The sequence below is a fragment of the Anarhichas minor genome, unplaced genomic scaffold (assembly GCF_050575085.1).
Source record: "Anarhichas minor isolate MPS153535 unplaced genomic scaffold, ASM5057508v1 ptg000016l, whole genome shotgun sequence".
Classification (NCBI taxonomy): Eukaryota; Metazoa; Chordata; class Actinopteri; order Perciformes; family Anarhichadidae; genus Anarhichas; species Anarhichas minor.
The window spans coordinates 496,152-518,349 of NW_027466462.1; the positions used below are offsets into that span (position 1 = coordinate 496,152).

General features: G+C 40.6%; 1 protein-coding gene across 2 annotated transcripts; it reads right to left on the reverse strand.

Moving 5' to 3' along the window:
* Nucleotides 1-22,110, reverse strand: LOC142950731 (F-box/WD repeat-containing protein 7-like). 2 transcript variants are annotated; one of them, XM_076092317.1, is made up of 14 exons: nucleotides 21,439-22,110; nucleotides 20,120-20,631; nucleotides 10,574-10,656; nucleotides 10,295-10,433; nucleotides 9,668-9,802; nucleotides 9,416-9,539; nucleotides 7,605-7,741; nucleotides 7,393-7,506; nucleotides 4,033-4,214; nucleotides 3,667-3,892; nucleotides 2,857-2,923; nucleotides 2,481-2,624; nucleotides 1,899-2,048; nucleotides 1-1,590 (listed from the first exon to the last, which is right to left on the reverse strand). In XM_076092317.1, the coding sequence occupies exons 2-14, from the start codon at nucleotides 20,594-20,596 to the stop codon at nucleotides 1,451-1,453; spliced, it is 2,118 nt and encodes a 705-aa protein (XP_075948432.1). In that variant the 5' UTR covers nucleotides 20,597-20,631; nucleotides 21,439-22,110; the 3' UTR covers nucleotides 1-1,450. The 2 variants fall into 2 exon arrangements, with proteins under 2 accessions (XP_075948432.1, XP_075948433.1); XM_076092318.1 differs by lacking the exons at nucleotides 20,120-20,631; nucleotides 21,439-22,110 and adding an exon at nucleotides 12,851-13,115.
* Nucleotides 22,111-22,198: the final 88 nt, after the last annotated feature.

Consider the following 22,198-nt stretch of genomic DNA (forward strand, 5'->3'; position numbering starts at 1 on the left):
TTTATTATAAAACTCATCTTTATTCGTACACATTCATCTTTCAACAATATTTTCTCTGATTCTTATAAAAAGCTGAATATTTACATCTTCTTTCATATTTACAGTATTTTACAACGACGTCATCGGAGCCTCAAACGCCGCCTGTTGCCGGGCGAAACATCGCCTAGGACTCTCGCTTATTGGCTGGAGCTGTTGCCTAGCAACGGCAGCTTGTATATACACATATATATATATCGGATTAATATCTGTTGAGTTGTAGATTTTAAATCTTTAATAAATGTTTCATAAGAGGAGAAACACGAGGTGAGACCGTTTCAGAGATTTAGGTTTTTAGAGTCAAAGGTTCTACGGAAGCTCAGAAAGGTCAAAATAACACATTTTGATATTTGTGATATTGTGAAATATAAATCATTATATATATAAAAACAACATGAATACAGATGTTTTCAAAGTGTAATATTAATGCTATAACTCAGTGGTAATTTAGATTTAAACATTGAAGTATTTAGTGGTAATTAATTCATGTTAAAGTGTTTTAAACTCATTTAAATTTTATATTTTTTATATTGTGAAATATTCCAGATTGTTCTCAAAGTGAAATATTAATGAATTAGAAGTGATATAAGGTGCTTGGTTGTGTATATAATCAAACGTCCTTTCTTTGCTTCCTTAATCTTTCTGAATATTGATTTTTTTTTTGCTAAATTACAGTAAAAGCGTCTCAGAAATCCCCGAAAAAAGTGATTTAATTTGTAAAGAATAATATAAAAAGCAGGTTTAAGAGTAAAGTCGGTTCATTAAATCTGCTTTTCTCTGATTTTAATTCAACTTTGAAGGAATAAATAGTGAAATCTATGAATACGGGTCTAAAGAAAATGACTGTTAATCCAAATGAATAAGGATTAATTAATACATGTTGTGATTTAGTGTTCAGGGAAGCTTCAGTTATGACGCTACGGCGCCATAAATCACCAAAACATGAGCGCTTCAACGTGCCGTGAACCTGTAAACGTCTTTAAATTAATGCTTTTTATCTCAACGTTAAAAACTCTGAAGCGAGGTTTAGTTTCGCGGTCGCTCGGCTCCTCTTGTGGTTCCATCGTTCTGGTTTCACGGTTTCACCGGAGAACTAACGGCCAGCGTTCTCCTGACACGTTACAGCAACGGAGACGGGCAACTTCACACCGGCAACTGTGGTGGAAAGAAACAAAACAAAGAGACGGAGCGACTGCTGGGTTGGAAAGCAGCGTTGCTCGTCTCCGTCGCTCAACATTTTGGTTTTGTTTTGTTTTTAAACGGCGTCGTTGAGTTCAGGAAAAGTCAAAACCCGCGTTTCTCCGCTCGTTACATTCAAACCGTCGGAGACGTTTCTTTGTCCGTCCAGGTGGTGGTGTTGGTGTTGTTGTTGTTGTTCAACTTTGGTTCAACAGAATAAACTTCTTCTTCTTCTTCACTCTGTCTCCGTCTTCGTCTTCTGGTCCTCGAGGTCGAAGTCGAGAACGAGCAGCTTTGTTTCCTCCGTTCCGTTCCGGCTGCCGGCGGCACAAACCAGCCGCGTGTCGGACGCTCTGATTCGCCAAACGACGCCGCCTGAGGACGACAGGGAGACGCGTGATTGGTTTAGAAAACAAGGAAGACAAAGTATATAAAATATTACAAATAAAAATGAATAAAAGAGTTCCTGTTTACAAGACTTAACAATATGACTTATACGGATAGAATAAAAATAATAAAAATAATAAAAATAATGAAAATAATAAATTAATAAAAATACAAAAAAAATATATATATAAAAAAAAAAATAAATAAATAATAAAAACATATATATAAAAAATATAAAAATTTAAAATAAAAATACAATTAATAAAATATTTAAAACAAAGAAAATAAATAAGTACCTGATCCCCGGCTCTGCAGGGCCACCACGTCCCTCAGCCAGGCTCCGGTCTTCAGGTCCCACAGTTTGACCGTCCCGTCGTCGGAGCTGGACAGAACCAGACCTCTGCAGAACTGGAGACACGTCACCGCAGACTGGTGCTTCATGGGACCTGAAGAGACACGAGACCAAGTCAGAATATATATATACACACATATATACACACATTATATTATTCTGCATACGTACTATAAGTTTATTTTAATGCTAATACTTGTATTTCTACTAAGTAGAGTTTTAAATGCAGGACGTTTACTTGTAACAGAGTACTTGTACACTGTAGTATTAGTACTTTTACTTTCTTTAATGAACTACCTTCAATAATTTTTCACGTCTTTGTTCCCTCGTCTCCTAAAATATACGTTAGTTCAGGTTTTATTCTTATTTCTGCTCTTCTTCTCTCTCGTCTTTCTGTGTCGTTTCCTGTTACGTTTCCTCTCTTTCTCCCGGAGGACTAAAGAGTGTTTTAACGCCGAGTCGACAACTAAATGGAGTTCTCATTGTTCTCCTTGTTCTCATTGTTCATTTGTTTTCTTGTCCTCACCTTGCAGCGTGTGGAGACACTGTCCCGTCCGGACGTCCCACACTCGGACCGTCGAGTCGGCGTTCCCGGACACCAGGATGTTGTCACGCAGCTCCATGCCGCTGGTCAGCGATTGGTGGCCCGTCAGCGTGTGGACACACCCACCTGGACAGGACAGGTACGAGTGGTTTAACTCCTCATGAACTCATTCTAACAACGTGACGATTCATTTACGTGAAGTTTAACTTAACGTCAAAGACTTTGTACTTCTGTAGTTGTAATTTAAACTGTATATCATCATTCCTCTTCTACGCTGTAAGCTGCACATTACTTTTAATAACTATTTTGTGTGAGTGTAAAGTACATGTTTAAATAATGTAAATAAATGTGTCTCTACCCGTCTCTGCGTCCCAGACTCTGATAGAAGTGTCCAACGAGCCGCTCACCACGAACACGCCGTCAAACTGCAGACACACAAGAAATATACATTTATGAATGAATGCAGAAGTCACATTTCATACATGTGTATATGACAATAACATCCTAACTTTAACTTTAAAAAAAATTTCTTTATATGTGCATCTCTAGGGTTGATATGTATATTAAATATTAAAAAAGGAAAGATCAGATTATAAAGTATAAAGATGTGAATAAGAGTCCAGCAGATAAAAAAGCCTCATCACAGTATCCGTGTCGTGTACTCGTATTTATACTACCGTCTATTCTTGTACTGACATCTGCACTTCATATTTAGGTAACCGATATGTCAGCATGTACATACAGACGCTGAACTTCTTCTACCTCAGTACTTGTACTCGATCTCTTCTCATCTGGTTTCAATGTAATCTGAGAGTTTAAGGATCCACAGAAGTTAGATTTTACGTCACATTTATACTTTTAAATATTTTAGAAACTCCTTTTAATTCAGTAGAATAATTTAAGGCTTTTACTTAAATACACTATTACCTGGCGCCTACATTACCCACAATGCATCAGAACCATTGACAGCTTGTGTTATGCTAGTAGCAGCTAGCAGCGATCACTTCTTTTTAAACTCCACATTTAGATTTTATTTTGTAAACTCGCCGTCTTTAACCGACTCACGTGACATCACTCGAGGTGATGATGTCGTGTGTGTGTGTACCTGCAGTGAGTACACTCGGTTGGTGTGTCCCTGCAGCGTGTGTGTGTGTGTGTGTGTGTGTACCTGCAGTGAGTACACCCGGTTGGTGTGTCCCTGCAGCGTGTGCAGACACGCCTCCGTCTCGGGGTCCCACACCTTCACCATGTAGTCATAGCCTCCCGACACCACGCGGCGGCCGTCGTACTGGACGCAGCGCACCGCGGCCACGTGTCCCGTCAGCACGTGCTCACAGCGGCCCGTCGACACGTCCCACACGCGCAGTGTCGTGTCCCGAGAGCCCGATACCACCCTGAGACAGAGAGGGGGGGGGGGGGGGGGGGGGGGTCATTACTGCTGCGTCAGACAATCAGGAGGGAGCTAGAGGTCGTCTTATTGGTGTGAGAGTGAAGGGTGTGTGTGTGTGTGTGTGTGTGTGTGTGTGTGTGTTACCTGTTCCCGTGTAGACCCATGCAGCGTACGGTGGAGGTGTGTCCGTACAGTGTGTGGACACACTCTCCTCTCTCGGCGTCCCACACGCGCAGCGTCCGGTCGGTGGAGCCGCTGATCACCGTGGCGTCGGCCATCTGACTGCACCACACGCCGCCGGTGTGACCCGTCAGCGTCCGCAGGCACTGAGAGAGGCGGAGACATTAACCAGGGTCACTGTGATGTCATCCGTGTGGCGGTGGTGATGTCACAGTGATGTCACAGTGATGTCATCGAGGGTTGTCTTTTCTTTTTTTTGGTTAAACAAAATCTGTGTTAAAAACTGACCCGGAGTTAGAAAGACGTTGGTGTTTCCAGAGAAGAGAGGGTCTAAAGAAAGACAGGTGCATTATGGGAAATGTAGGATTTGAACCCCTCAAGCTTTGTGGACTTTATCACACACTCAATCGCTACTAATGTTTACGTATAAATACAATTAATGAATTAAATAAATCTTAATTAATAATAATATTTCAAAACCAGTGAATGATAATGAGATTTCTTCTTTTTTTTGTCGTTTTTTAATTAAATTTGATTTAAAAAAACTGAATTAATTATAAAATTAATAAATTTAATTTAAAAAAAATATGAGAAAAACCAGAAAACCATGTTTTAAAAGTAATAAATTCACTCATGTATCACAACAATTTCTGTGTAAATACCCATTACATCATCAATCACATGAAGTGTGTTCTTGGCGTGTATGTCCTCTGAATGTGTGTGTATAAATGTGTGTGTGTGAATATTCAATACACTCTTGAAGAGAGAGAATTCAGTTTCACCTTGAAGGTGTTGTAATGCTGGTTGCTGCGCAACAGAGGAAACCTTTTTATTTTGCCTTGGCAACTGTTGCGCAGACAGAAGGGGGGGGAGGGGGAGATGGGGGGGGGGGGGGTACTGCAGTACTCCCTGAAACTCCCTGTTACTACCGTTACTACTGTGATCATCACGTCCTGATAAACCAGGTGATACATTCAAGAGCGGACGAGTGGAAACACGTCCCGCCATCCCTCCAGGCTACAGATGTGTGTGTGTGTGTGTGTTTTTCTTTCTGCAGGGTGCGCACACACCCCCACACACACACCCCACCACACACACACACACACACACACACAATAAAGGGCAGGTCTAGACTGAGGAGAGAGCAGGTGTGTCCGGTTAGAGAATATTCAACCGAAACCGGACAGACAGAAGTATTGAGATCCTTTTACTGCAGTAAAAGTACTAATACCACACTGTGAAAACACTCCTCCACAGTAACAGTCCTGCAAAATAAACGCACACCAGACTCCATTCATTTGAACTCACACAACAACACAAACAAACTACCCGATTGAGTCGGCAGTAGACCAGCAGGTCCTGTGTTCTGCAAGTTAAAAATCACTGTTTTTGTCAATGGAGTCTGGTGACTTTAGAGGGATTCATTTGTCTGGTGGTACATCAGCTGTTTCCAGACGGCAGCAGAGGTTGACAGGTTGTGGCTCGGGTGGGTTTTGTCTTTTAATATCATTCGAGGTCTTCGCGGGCACCTCTTGTCACCAATATCGCTAATATTCGTTAGATAGGTTTCAATCAGCTGCTGTAGAGCCCTCCTGTCCTGGTGCACACGTTTGTGATGCTTCCAGTCAGGAAAATATACTATATTAAAACACTTGAACTGATTTTTTGTTTTTCAGGTGTCTAGAATACGTCCACATCAGTACATTTTCTTTGCTCCCGTGCTGGTACTCCGGTCTGTTTCTCCATCTACGGTACTATTGAGAAGTACTTTATATAACCTACTTCAAACGTACGGAGGACAGTAAACACATATACGCTTAAAACGAGAGAGAGAGAGAGCGAGAGAGAGAGAGCGAGAGAGAGAGAGCTTCTCCACCTTTAACACACATAAAGATCCAAACAGAGCCCCAGGCTGTCAGTGTATAGAGAGTGTTTTTAAACGTCTCTCCGACACACCCTGACTAACACAACTGGTCCGCCTAAAACTAATCTACTGCTGTCAGTTCTATCCGGCCACATAAGCTTTATAGTTTATATTCTAATATTCTGTTGACCTACATTAAAAAGCCTCTAATCTACTCTAATTCATCACGCACGGTGACTTCTAAATGCAACACTCAGCGCAGCTCATATTTGGGATTAAACAATTTTTTTTTGTCTTTAAGAAAAAAAGAATGTTTTCCATTACTGGATTATCAAAATAAAAGCACATTCAATTTAACACGATTTAACAGAAAGTCAGGTGATATTTGGAGTGAATGTGATCGAGTCGTTTCCCCCTTTAGACATGTTGACATGTTGCAGTAAGAAAAGGTGCAAAGATTAAGATCGATGAAGAATGAATTCCATTCAGCTGCTTCACTTTCAGGCTCCGACTCTTTGGTCTCGTTCCAACATGTGAACCGCGTTTAACTGGATTAATTAACGTTTGTGTGACTCTGATTCATCAACCGAGAATGTACAAATGCGTGTTTGACAGGTTGGACTTTTCATGACAGGAATCATTGTTTCACAACCTGGAAATGATACAAAACACAAGTACTGACGGTGGTTGTAGTAAAAACACGATTACGTACAAAGTCAATTCAAACACGCAAATTTTTCACTGATGTGTCGCAGAAGCCGATCAACGCTGAGATTCTTATGACGTCTTCACGTTTGTCAAGAAGAAATGGAGGATATAATTATTTATATTTGTGAAAACCTTACATCGATAAACTTTTTTGTGTGTATAAACAATAGAATTTGCTGTCGTATTTACGCCAATATGACGTTATTTTGAGTGTCGATGGAGCAGCTACAGTGTTAGCTTAGCCTAGCGCTGATCGATGCAAACTCCATTCAGAAAACAAGCATTTTAAAAGTTATTTGCTTGTCGTCTTGCGGAGAGAAAACTAACAAAACATGAATTCAGACTTTTTACAAATCAACGTCATCACGAAGTTATTTCAGCATCACTTTTGATCCGTTTACTGCAGTTAAATCAAAGCAAAGATCGGTGTATTTTGGCTTCATAGCGCTGTCGTAAAACAGATTTATTAAGGCGCGCAAAATAACACAAATAAACTATTTTAAATAAATAATGTTTACTTTTGCACATTCTTAGACAAACCGTACAGCTCCTCCAATTTAAAAACATGTTTTCCATTGTAAATGTGTTTTTTTACCATTTGCCTCTCGTTTATTGTTACGCACCAAATCACCACGTTTATGAAACTGATTTCTAAAGTACACTGACCAGTAAAATAATACTACACTGTTTGCTATAAAATCCTGGTTTCCATAGTCAATACATCTCGTCTCTGCCGACACACTGCGTCCTACCTTTCCGGTGACGGCGGACCAGACTTTGAGCGTGTTGTCGTCGGAGCCGCTGACGATGAGGTCGCCGCTGAACTGCAGACAGGTGATCACGTGATCGTCGTGACCTTTCAACACCTGCAGAGAGAGAAAAAAAAAACAGGTTTAATGACACTTGGTTGGTGTTTACATATCAAACGCTCGGCGTGTTCAGCTGAACCGGTGCGACGGCGTACCATGGGTTCTCCCGTGTCCCCCTTCCTCCAGTTGTTCTCTATGCGGTGCTGTCGAATGTAGGCCGATTTCCACGGACTGGCCGCCACACCCGGCCGTGAACACTTCCTGCGACGACACGACGCATACTCTGACACACCTGGGGAGAGGAGGACAGACAGTAAGTAAAAATGGCAAAAATTCACTGTTTACATCTTCTCAAAAGTGACTTTGTTCTGTTTTTTTCTCAGCGTGTATTAAAATATTTCAAAACCTGGGGCTACGCAATCGACCCTTCTATCCAAAACAACGAGGCTAATAAAGATAAGCTAATCAAGTTCCCTGATGCATCATCGGAAGAGAGCAGACGCTAGCTGTCGGCTACTTAGCTGGCTAGCGTATCCTTCTCCAGAGCGGCGGGGAGTGAGAAGTAGGGACCGTTAGACCCAGCTCTGCCACTGACCACCAGCCCGCTGTTCTCCATTAATCAGCCTTTTGGCTAGCTTGCTAATGCCACCATGCTTTAATGCTACACTGGTTACCGAAAATTAGCTTAAAAAAGGTTGTCTATTATCTGGCGATAGCAATGTGCTTTCGTACGCCATGACAAGTCTGTGTGGATGAAGCATTAAATTGTAAAATCTTACTTATTTAGCGTCAGGCTAGTTAGCTTGCTAATGCCACCATGCTTTAATGCTACACTGATGACAGAAAATGTGCCTAACAAAGTTCTCACTTATTTGGTGATAACAATGTGCTTTCCTACGCCGTGAAAGAGTGTGTGGATGAAGCATTAAGTTGTTAAAATTGTACTTATTTTGCGTCTGGCTGGTTAGCTAGTTAGCTTGTTAATCCCACCATGCTGTACCGTTGATTTGATTTCCTTTTTTATTTCTATGGCTACTGCATTAACAAACATTGTAACAGGAAACACAAAGGAACCCATTCAGAATGTTTATGTCCTCAAAAAGGTCTGTAAGATAAAATATAATCTTCTGACTAAAGATAACTAAATAAAGATAACTGCTTTGTTACAGACTACTACTTAGTGCGAGCTAGCTTTCATTAGTATGTAACTGGCACTCTGCTAATGCAGGTTTAGTTGCATTCATATTCTCACCGAGTGCCGGCTCATGCCAGCGGCGGTCCCACCGGTGTGACAGCGGAGCAACAGCGTAAATACAAATCAGGATTATTTTAAGAAGCCGGCTTCATTAGTATGGCTGTGGCGTGGTGCTAACGCTAGGTAGGCTCATTGGTATGGCTGCCGAGTGCTGGCAGTGAATCTCGGCTGACTGGCAGAACGCCAGGGGAGAGACACACACACACACACACACACACAGAGAGCCACTGCATTGCGCTGAATGAAGGAGTGACTGACTGGCTGTGTGTAGCTGTATTTGCATGTTACACTCAGGTCAGAAAGAACTGTACATCCAGTCAGCTCCTTCTGTTTGCATTTCCCCTCAGGTGGAAAAACAACACACCAACTGAGTCCCTGTTCTCTGTCTGCCAGGTCACAACAGCTTCAACAAATGAGCCACATTACTAAGACCTTTCTGCAAACACATACAAACATAAATCGTCTGAAATGTCTGTGTGTTCATATAAAGGTCAAAGTTTCATGGTGATATCTCTGAGTTCATGTGTTCACCTGTAGAGTCTCTAAATGTCTGTAATGTAACTAAACGTCTCTTTAAAAGGACGTTTCCTGTAAATGAGTTTGTTCTCAGACTCTGATGATAAATCTCCACTTCAGCAGCTCTTACATTCACCAAACTTCACACGTTCATTCCTCTCTGTGTTAGTACTGCGTTCAGTGTGTTTTGTTTACCTTCCTCGCGGCACTTCTCCCTCCACAGCAGGTTGTCCTCAGCCAGGATCCTCCAGTACCTGCAGGTCTGAGCGGCCTGCAGCAGGTCTCTGGGAGCCAGGAAGGTCAGCACGTACAGAGCCAGCTGATAACAAGATACCACACATGTTATATTAACGACTAGTTCAGATGAGAACATGATAACTTTGTCCGTCAAAGCACTTTAAAGGTGCAGTATAAATAACGTTATACGACATGGTATACGTGTTGTACCTCTTTGGGCAGCAGGGAGATGAAGTCCCTCTGGAACTGAGGCTCGATCACCTGCATCATGTGCTTCACCTGGCTGGTCTCACACCTGTCGATGAGCTCGTCCAGAGCCAGCAGCCTCTCAGGACCGCTCCAGGCCTGCAGGACGAGGAGGACGAGGAGGAAGAGCATCATTATAACTTCATCCCCCGAGCTACAAAAGAGTTCGTACAGTCTGTTTGTCCTCGTATGTTTTTATTATTAGTGTTATATAAGAACAGCTGGGAGGCAGCACTCCTCTAACGCGCCGTGTTTACGTGCAGCGAGCGGAAGATATTCACAAACACACTTTTACTGAGTGTGTTTAATTCTATCCGAGTGTAGTTTGTTCCAATCCCATCAGGTTTAACACGTATCTGTTATGACACAAGCTGTATAACGTGGGATGATTAGTTCAAACAATGAACCGTGATTTACATTTCATCAAAGCCCGCGCTCCCTTTAGGTTACTGTTACGCGATTAATATATTCTACGACGATAACGACAGATTTACCATTATAAATTCATAGAAATTCTTTCAAACAATCAGACAGAAGTAGACAAAAGCAGCGTCTTATTTCCAGCTTAATGTCAGCTGTTAAAGAACTGACCTGGAAGGTGTGAAGCCAGTCCTGCAGGCCGGAGGGAGGCGGGCCGGAGGTGACGCGCCGCCGCTGAGCAGAGTGCCCATTGGCCAACCGGAGGTCACCGAACGTGGTCGGTGTGGTGGACTGAACCAGACTGGCAGGACTGTGAGCCGGAGGGAGAGAGGGGGGGAGAGAGGGAGAGACAGAGAGAGGGACGTTAGCATCTGCAGCAGTTAGCATCTCAAAGTAGGTTTAGAGGTTTAAAGTTGTTGTTGTTTGTATCATATCTAAACATGGCGTTACCTGAGGTATGCTTTTCCTTTGCAGCGCTTCTTCCCTGAAGGGAACGGACGGCCGTCTGGACCGTGATCCAACTTCCTCTTCATCTAACGGTGGAAAGACAAAGAAACGGTGAGACAGTGTGGTAGAAATATATCTGAATGTAATACAATGTATTTAACTTGTATCTGGATTTACTGTGTCGTAGTCAATTTCTAAGGTTTTATTCTTGTAGTTTGAAGCTATGCAGACAAACCAGCACTGGATACTTAAGTTGTGTCTATTGTTTAAATAAAATCACAGATTTATGTTGTTTATTCACCATATTTCACCCCAAAAAGCCGTTTTCAGCAGCTGTACTGTGTAATATCCCTCTCTAACTTGTGCTCTCACAATGTAAAGACACATTTAGAATGTCTTAATCTTGCGGTGTGAAGCTATGAAGATGACCGTTATGAACAAGAAAAGGAAAATCCCTCGCATGTGAGACGCTGATTGGCAATAAACCATCTGACACACGTTGAAGTGACACGTTGACACGTGTTGAGGAAACACCAGAGAAGCTCCGGAGCCACGAATGTTTGTGTGAAGTCAGCGTTAATGAAGAGATACTTGACGCTGAAAACACCTACGCTGGTAGAGGGACACGAATGCAACCATCCAGAGGTCTGAATCAGCTCCTCTCTCAGTGAATGAACGCAGGAATGCAGAAAATCACAGGAATGTCGCCGGTGCAGCACCGGTTTAAAATAGAGCAGCACGCGCTAACGGGCAGCTACACACTCTCACTCACACTCTCTCTCTCACACACACTCTCACTCACTCTCTCTCTCTCACACACACACACACACACACACACACACACACACACACACACACACACACACACACACACACACACACACACACACACACACACACACACACACACACACACACACACACACACACACACACACACACACACACACACACACACACACACACACACACACACACACGCGTCCTCCTTCCTCTCTGCATCACAACTGGCTGCATAATCTGTGCTGGCTTTTCAAAATAAAATACAAAGAAGACTGAACGTTTCAGTCTGTAATATCTCCACCGAGGACGGAATCGAACCTGCGACCTCCCACCATCGTCCACGACATGCGGTCGTAGTGACGTCTGTGTTTTTAAGTGAAAATCTCCACAATAATACACTTTAACACTTCTATATGTGTGTGTATGTTGTCCTCACAGTAGTGTTACTGTAGAGACTTTATACTGAGACATTTAGAAGCATTAATATAATGAGATATGATGACGAGAAGAGGCTGAACTGTGACCTATGAGTGATAATATGCTTCTATAATCTGTATTTACACAGTGAAGGGAAGTGAAACATGTTATTTATAAGGTTTGAGTCTTGTGGTTTGTAACTGTGAAGGTGAACAAGCATTAGACACGAAAGTTCTGTCTGATTTTAAATCATTTTTATAGTATTTTTGCTATTTTATAATGTGTAATATTCCCCTTTTACTTGCGTTTTCATGGTGTAAGAAAGCAAAACATTACGATTTCTAAGGTTTGAATCTTGCGGTTTGAATCTGTAAAGATAAATTAGCATTGAATACTGAATTTCTAGTGGATTTAAATAGATTTTTACACAATGTTTTACCCCAAAATACGAGTTTACAGCAGCCTCACAGTGTAGTATCCACGTTTACTTGTGTTTTCACTGTGTGAGGAAGCAAAACATTTACATTTACAAGGTTTGAATCTTGTGGTTTGTAGCTGTGAGGATGAACAAGTATTGGACACTAAAGTTCTGTCTGATTTTAAATCATTTTCATAGTTTTTACACCATATTTACCCCAAAATACACAGTTTTTAAGAGGATTTAACTTTTTAATAAGCATTAGATACTCAGGTTCTACTTGATTTAATTTATAGATATTAGCTCATTCATTCATCTGTAATTAAGCACATTTTAACAGGGATTCAAACCCTCCACGCTGCCTTGCTCACTGGTTCAGTGTACAGACACACTGACAGCTGATCAATAATCAAAGACATGGAATGAGTGGTCTCTCTCTCTCTCTCTCGGTTCCGCAGTGGTCCACACGCGCACACCAACGCGCGCACGCGCCGCCGAGGCATTCCGCTGTCAGGGAGAAACGCCTCGTCATCTCGGTGCTGCGCGAGCCTGACGAGCCCTGATACACCGCGCGACGCAGCCTTTCAACGGAATGAAAAAAAAATAAAAATAAAAGGACAGAGATGAAACCGCAGCTGCTGACGTCACTGATCGATACTCACTTTGTAGAAGATGAGCTTCAAGCTGCCGTAGAAACCCATGGCTGCCCTCGAGACCGAGCAATATAAAAATATATGTGTATAACTACTAAAATATGTAAATGAAGAGAGATTTAATCCAAGAGCAGAATGTCCGACAGTCAACGATCCATCCGGTCCATCGATTAGTAGAAACCGATCAGTTTAGGAACGGAACCAGTCCGTGTGGAGCTCGTGCTGCTGCTTCAGGATCCGCTGAAGAGGACTGACTCCCTCTCTCCCTCTCTCTCTCTCTGTCTCTAACTCTCTCTCTCTCTCTCTGTGTTCAGAGAGTAGAGCGACCTCCACGAGAACACGTAGGGACATGCCTCTCTATGGGAGGGAGGGAGGGAGGGAGGGAGGGAGAGAGAGACAGAGACAAAAAAAGAGAGAGACAGAAAGAGATAGAGACATAGAAAGATAAAGGCAGAGAGAGAGAGACAGAGAGCGAGAGAGACAGAAAGAGAGAAGTGGACGATATTTTGAAGCCTCGAGTTCTCCGTTTTGGCCGTCGCCATCTTAGATTTTTTGCAACCAGTGAACAGGAAGTGACCATATTTGGACTGAGGAGGAGTGACGTAGAGACACCGTAAACTGTAAATTTACCGTGTTAGCATGCTAACATCCGCTTAGTTAGCATGCTAACACAAAGAGCGGCTGAGGCTAGGTCTGCAGGTCACGAAGTATCGGACACGATACTTGATTATTGTTATTACTGTTGTAACGATGCATCCTCAGGGGAACATGAACGTCTGAACCAAAATGTAATAGTTTGATTTCAATTCAAACTGGATGACTGACCAGGACGTTTTTACACGTTTTTCTCGTTTGTGCTGGAAATGAGAAGTATTCACTGCAGGTAAAAGGTTCCCAAAACCAGCTGTCAATCACCCGGCCCCTCAGGCCCCCCCCCCCCCCCATCAATCAGCCGGCCCCTCAGGGCCCAGAAGACCTCTAGACCTGTTAATCTGTAAATCTCATATCAGTTGCATCAGTCCTTTAATCACCACTTATTTCCTTTGCTTCAAACCTTTCCACTCTTCTTTTTCTTCCTCCCTCCCTCCTTCCCTCCTTTCCTTTCCGTCTGTTACTAATTCCTCTCTCCTCCATATTGTCATAAATCTGAATTTTCCCTCTTTCTGCTTCCAATTTACATCGTTCACTTCTTTGGTTTTTCCTCACGATTCAGTAAAAATGTGCAGAATAAAAATAAAACAGATGCTTTTATTTTCTATTTTTAGATCAAACAATGAACATTTGCAAGAGATTAAATTAAATCACGGAGGAAATAGAGTGCGGCTGCTGCTCTGTACTGTTTAACTGAAGTACTCTGATCTTTTACTCAGGTAAAAGTACCACACCACAGTGTACAAATACTCCAGAATTCAAACTGTTACTTTAACTTTCAACTAGTTAATATGACGCCTCTCTCAGTAAATCCCCGCTGCAGTAAAATGAGGGTTTTTAAAGGGACCCTGGTGCTCAGATGCAGTACCACTTTAGTCCACAGGGGCCGCCAAAATCAACACAGTAAAAAATGTCTTGTAGCTTTAAAGTATTGACATCTTGTAATTAAAGTGCCAAAAGTAAAAGTACTCATGAAGCAGAATGGCTCATTTCAAAATACTACATATTATATTTATTAATCTATTAATGTGTTCATCACTTTAATGTTACTGCTGGGTACTTTAATCTATAATAAAACATCATAGTTTGTATTAATAATCAGAAAATACAAAGTAACTAAAGCTGTTTGACGAATGTACTGAAGGTAAAAGTACAATATTTGTCTCTGAGACGAAGCAAAGTACAAAAATTATACCTCAAATCTAAAATAAAGTACTTGAGTTAATGTGTTTAGCTTGAGTTGTATTTAAGATATAGTAGTATTTATAAAAATACTAACAAGAAAAGAAGTGTTTTTGTTTTCCTTTTGTCTCTTTAAACTCTCTCTTTTTCTTCTTCTTCTGTGGTATGCAGCCCCACTGAGTCCCCCCCCCCCCCCTCCGACGGTCCTTGTAAAACCTGAGACTGGAGTGTGTGTTCTGCATTAAAACAGCTGACTCGTTCCCACACTCCACTCTGTGTGTGTGTGTGTGTGTTTTATACTTGGAGCTAACGACTGTCAGACTGGAAACAGAGGAAACCACTTCAAAGGCTCAGGTCTCTGTTTGTAGCCGGTGTGTGTGTGTGTGTGTGTGTGTGTGTGTGTGTAGCATGAGCTAGCTGGATTAGCCTACAAGTGTGTGAAGAATCAATGCAGAGCGAGAGGATCAGAGGAATGTGTGAAGGATTGATTGATGTTTCATCTCTCTGAATATTCTGAGTAGAGTTCAGTAGAAACTCACCCCTGAAGTGTTCGTTAGTCTCTGAAACGATATAACCGAGAGACTGAGTAGACAGAAAGGACTACAGTATATATACATTCAGGATATAACTTTGATTATAACGGAGTATTGTGAATAAATAGGCCGTTAAAATGGAGGGAAACGCTCACCTGAAGGACAAACAATATCAATATAATGTTTTTTAAGTGCAATAATGTTTAACGTTAGCTTTTATTACCTACTATAAATCTAAATGATCCCGCAGTGGCCTTGATCCATACGCTAGATATCATAAATTAATGCTAACTAATATGCTAAACTCTTTGTTTGATAACGCGTTAAGCTAGCTAACGTAATTAGCTTCTTACCTCGGAGCAAACAAAGTGTTTTTTTTCTTGATCTTTGATGGATTCACGGTTTAAATCCATATCCGACGTCTCTTTTGTTGTTTTTTAGCTTCGTGAAAGTCGAAACAACACAACGTTTCCTCTAAACTTTGACGTTATCTTCTCGCGCCTATTTACGGTTTCTAACGTGGGATTGGACAATGGCCGTTCTAGGGGCGGGGCTTAGCGAAGTGTCAACTCATTCAAAAGAAACTTCAGTTTTTCAACCGGCTCTGTAATAAATATAATATAGAAATATAGTAAATTGGCTCCACATTGACGAACTAAAACATTTAAATTTAACTACTTAGTAATAAAATTATAATATATTCTATAATAACACTTTGAAAAGAGGACATTTTGCATAATGAGTACTGCTGTTGTAGTGCTGATAATACTTGTACTTTAGTACTTTTTTTCTACTTGGAGTACTTCTTTCACTACTGTATGTTGTATTTGCAGCTTTACTACAAAGATGAATGTACTTCTTGCACTATCTTCATGCTCAATACTAGTCTTCTTATAACTGTAGTATTTCTACTTTTACTTCACTACAAGACCAGAAAACGTCTTCAACACTGCAGAAATCACATTTTATCGTCTCATAAATAAAAACCATAACGATGCTGCAGCTATTCTGCATATTCAGACTATTTAAAAACACATAAAAGATTGTGTAATACTACACAAATACATCTCAGTATCTGAACCTGTGAAGACTTTCAACACTGAAACAGGATCCAAACACAAGCTGCCGTGTTTCCAGTGGGAAACATTACAGAGGTGCAATGCAGCAAACAACAGGTGCCTTTATGAAGCAAACACAGCGTGTGTGTGTGTGTGTGTGTGTGTGTGTGTGTGTCCATCAATAATGAATGCAGGGAGTGTTGCAGGGATGTAAGAGACTTAGTGCTCATGTATATTTTAATGAGTCGCGGTGCGTCGAAGCTGCAGGCGTCCTCAGGGGAGAAATCAGAGGTTCAACAGTTAGAGGAGGAAGAGGAGAAAGAAATCAGGTTCAACAATAACAAGAGACTCTTTTACATGTTTTGCCAATTTTATGTAAAAGACCAAATAGCGCACGTACCACTAAGTGAGTTGTTTGAATGCATTTTGTGCGTAAAAACCAGTCGTTAACATATCACAAAGGAGTTCTTCCTCTTGACTGAGGAGGAAAAGTTCAATAAAAGAAAAATGCAACAAGAATAAATGACGACGTACATGAAGCATTGTGACTTTAAGGAATGTTTCACCGACAAAATCATCGTCTGAATATCAGTTACTCACCTTGAAAACTTCTCTCATCGTCTCTCCGGTGAACGGAGAATCAAAAAACAGTGAAAGTCTGGATGAAGTCGAGTAAATGTGCGTTTAACAAAAGCAAAAACTTGTGATTAAGTGATGGATGAAACCCATTTACTTCCATTCATCCAGACTTTTCTGATTCTTCGTCCAACGTGGAGACAACGAGGGAAAACAAAGCATTTCTCAAAGAACTCAAGGTGTCCGTTGTGTGAGCAGCGATGAGGAGGATGTAACCTTCCTCACGAATACATGAAGCATCAATCATGACTTCATCGTTGCGTTGAAGAGCTCACGATTTATTGTTTTCAACAGAATCTGGTTAAAGTAAACGCTTTATTTGTATCATTATATCACATATAATCGTCTTAACGACAACAAGACATCACGTTAACGGCTCGATGAAGCCGCCAATGTCCCGTATACATACATACATGTATATTACATGTATGTATGTATATATATATATATATATGCATGTATATATGTATATGTCACGTGTGGAAAAAAAAAAAGCGGGATGTGAGGATGAGGACGAGAACTCAGGAGGAGGAAGACAAAACAGGGAGGGGAGCGCGAGAAAACAACCGAAAGGTTTTACTGGCATTCTTTAGTGTCGCCTTACAAACTGTAAAACACAATGAGGAACAGGTGCACACGCACACACACACACACACACACACACACACACACACACACACACACACACACACACACACACACACACACACACACACACACACACACACACACACACACACACACACACACACACACACACACACACACACACACACACACACACACACACAGCAAATCTTTATCAGAAAATATTGAGATTTTCTTGTAATTGTCCGATGTTTAAAGGACATAATGAGGATTTTTAGAAATTCTACTCAAACATGATTTCTTTAAACATTTCTTTCCCGTATTATGAGTAGAAGACGACAGGAAACCTCCAGGAGGACATTAAGGAGTTATGGCGCGAGTGATTTATTTGGTGTATTTCCTAACACGAGGATCAAAGCGCTCCCTCGCCGTCTGCTCTCAACAAGAATAACTCAACATGAAGCAGAGTCGTCTGTCCTGAAGACGCACGCCACCTGAAACCTGCTGCTTCCTCCCACGGCGTAGCTTCATAACAGACAGCGAGCAGCTTCACAAAACAAACGTCAACTACAGGAAGTGGCCACAGCCAGTCAGAGACAATTACATCATCGCCCAAAAACTGACATTAAAATTGTAGAATAAAGATTGAAAACAGCATCAATTAATCCAGAATTATATTAGTTTATAAGTTACTTATATTACTTACATTTAAAAAAATAAAATATTGATTTTATGTTGATAATACACACGTGAACATATTGTTTAAATAATCATTAAATCATTTTATATACACGTTTATGTTTACAGACGCTTTCCTCTGAACTATGAGACGACGTAGACGAGTACAAAATTAATTTTCAGGCCGCAAAAAAAAAAAAAGAGACTTGACTGTAACCGGAAGGTCGCAGGTTCAAACCCCCCGTCCTGCTGACGAGCACAAGACTCCAGGAATGCTGCAGCAGCTCCAGGAATGCGTGTGTGTGTGTGTGTGTATATGTGTGGTGCGCTGACTCGGCGGTATCGGCGTGGAGGACCTGACTGTCTGGAAAGCTGCCCGGAGCTGGAATGTGACCTCGTGCACACGATGAATCTGCGGACGTGAGCTTACTGTGAACTATCACGACGGACGGCCTTCACACACCACGAGAGCGACGACTCAATATTTAATGTTTGAACTCGTCATTGTGACAGAGATGTGACCTCTGTGACGGCCGAGACTCTTTGTCGTGTGTACGTCCGGGGCTTTTATTGTGAAAGGTAAGAACAGAAGGAGTGGATCTGGACGTTAAGGCTGCAAATAACCAATATTCATCATCATCAATTAGGTTATTTTGTCAGAAAATATTGATAAAAGCTGATAAAACAGGAGAAAGTCCAACGTGACGTCTTCAAATGTTTTGTATTGTAAATTAACATTTAGATCAGAGAATGGCAATAGATGAAATGAAGACATTAGGGTTCATCCTCTGGGAACCAAGAACGTTTGAGCCTCAGATCTCAATCACAGACGTCTCTCTTTGGTTCCTGTGTTCACAGATTGAGTCTGAGCTCATGAATGAGACGGTTTGTATTTTCTCTCTGGACCGCATCGTGTCAAAGGATTCAAACCGCGACATGAAAATCAACCCGTTAAACACGAACTCCTCAAGACGGGAAACGAACCGTGAACACTTTCAGGTTCATCGTTCAGGACGCTGAACGAGGAGAGACCGAGATAAAGATGTGTTTATAATCTCCTTTATGTGTCGCAATCTAGAAAATACTCTTAGATTACACAGCAGGTCTCACAGGATTAGTGCCCTAGTTTATACAATCTGTCTGACACACACACACACACACACACACACACACACACACACACACACACACACACACACACACACACACACACACACACACACACACACACACACACACACACACACACACAGATGTCGTCGGCTGGTACCTGAACGCCACAAACACACAGATCCCACAATGCATCACACAGAGCCAGGTGTGTGTGTGTGTGTGTGTGTGTGTGTGTGTGTGTGTTCATTCACAGTGAGGAGATTGTGCAACGTCGCCGCCTGCTGGCTGCTTCCAGACAGCTCAGCTCTCCTCCAGTCTGTCAGGATGAATGAACAGCTTCATCGGCCTTAAATCTCATTTAACAGCTGGACATGTGAGCAAACTGCCCAAAACCCACATTACAGGAGTGTGAATATATGTCATTAAAGGAGGAAGGGCAGCGGTTACTGTAGGAGACGGACGTAGACACTTATTTAATCCGGTCTGAAATCAAGAGTTTGAGGGAAGTTTGGGATATTTTGGGAAATATTACAGATAATTCACTGTCTTAACAAGAGATGCATAAGAAAACAAATGTGTTTAAACTCTGTGCTCAGTGCAGAGGATGCAGTACCGCCTTCATCCTCTAGGTGGAGACAAACACTTTAAAACCAAAGGTTTGATCAATAACTAACCAGCATTTTACTGTTATATCTGATGTTTATGCTGCATTAATGTGTACATAGTACAAAGTACAAAGTACAATATGTACCTCTGAGATGTAGTACAAAGTACAATATGTACCTCTGATAGAAATAAAAATACTCAAACAAAGTACAAGTACCTCAGTTTGTTCTTACCTGGCTCAGCAGGTGAAGCGATGGTGACGTTACCTCGGCATTCTCCTCCTCTTCCTCCTCTTTTTCATCACTGTTTGCCTCTTCCTCCTCCTCCTCTTCCTCATCTTCTTTCTCTTCCTCATCTCCTTCCCTCTCTCCTTCCTCCTTTTCTTCTCCTTCGCCGTAACTTCGTTCGATCTGATTGGTGGTTTCCAGGTGGGAGTCGATGCCGAAAGGCTCCGACGGACACGACTCGTCCTCGATGGTCACGATGGCAACCCTGACCTCGTCTTCCTCGCCTCCTCCTCCTCGGCACAGTGAGGAGGAGAGGAAAGGAAAGCATGGGAAGGAGGAGGAGGCAGAGATCGGAGTGTGTCCACTGATCACTTTGTCTTTGGCGCCTTCCTTCATCACTTCTTCCTCCTCTTCCTGCTCTCTCCTCGTTGATAGAGTGCTTCCTGTTTCCTCCTCCTCTTCTCTCCTTCCTTGACGCTCCATCTTTTATTCGTCACACGGCAAAATCACGAAGACGCCTTAAAAAGACACAAAGATCAACGTCAACACATAAATAATAATAATAACTTTATTTATGTAGCACGTTTAAAAACATAGTTTACACAGTGCTTTGACAGACAAAGCAGCAAAAACTAAGCAAAACTAAGCAAAAATAAATAAAATAAATAAAATAAATAAAATAAATAAAATAAATAAAATAAATAAAATAAATAAAATAAATAAAATAAATAAAATAAATAAAATAAATAAAATAAAATAAATAAATAAATAAAATAGTTTGTAGTCACATCCATCCTGCTGTGAATGAACCAGCTGATGGATGTAATGTCATTTGGTAGTATAATATTTATCTATTCTACTGTATATCTATTTAAAGTTACTCATTAATGAAGATTTGTATCATTTAATTACATTTAGACTGTAAAAAGACGTAAATACTGAACTACAAGAGAGTAGTCTCTGGAGGTGAAAATACAACAAGTAAAAATCATGCATTCAACACCTTACTGAAGTACAATAATGTAAGTATTATCAGCTCAATGTACTCAAAGTAGAAGTATTAATTAATCATTAAAATATTTTACTATTACATCTGATGTTTCTGGGTTAATATCACTGCTGCATTATTGTGTATTTTATGTATATATATATATATATATATATATATATATATATATATATATATATATATATATATATATATATATATATATATATATATATATATATATATATTTGTATGAAAGTGTTGCTGTGTTTCTAAACTACAGATAACAGACGTATTTAATTGAAATGTTACACGTTGTTAAATAAACCAGACTCACCTTTAAAAACATGTTGTGCTCCTGCGGACTTTAAATTTTTAAAAACACCGTTACTTCTTCTTCTTCTTTTATTTCTTCCTCGTCTCTTTTTTTAAAAGTAGCTTCAAAGTTTCAGCTTAAAATCCCACAAAAAAAGCTTCTTAATGTTGAGTTCCTCCTCAGATTTGTGTGTTTTTTAAATATATTTCTTCTCAATAACAAACTAAAGGAGGCTGAACTCCCCGCGGCTTCTTCTTCACTCTGGCACATGGAGCTTTGTTTGGCGCGCTTCGATGACGTCACACGGTTTGGTTTAAGAGCGCGCCCCTTTCTGATTTTTAAACGAATATTTATTTATTTTTTATTGTTTTAGTTTCTTTTTAGAGGATAACTTTTTATTAGCGGTATTATTTTTAAACGATTATTATTTTAAATTTTGTTATACTTTTTAAATTTAATTGTTTAAGTTTCTTTTTTAGAGCAGAACTTTGTAATAACGGTAAATAAATATTATGAACAGAAACGTAAATCATATTTTAGTCGTAATCCATGTAATAAAAGTATATAAAATAACAGTGTAATTACTTTATACACAAACGATAGTAAAAGTACAGCAAAGTCAGTGGTGCAAGGTAAAAGTACATTTACTTTAATACAGTATTTTTCATTTTCTTCTTAGCTTTTTCTGTCAGGCATATATATAGATATATATATATATCTATATATATCCATTTATTTACACTTCTTCTTCCGTTTCATATTCAAATCAAAACATCCGTTT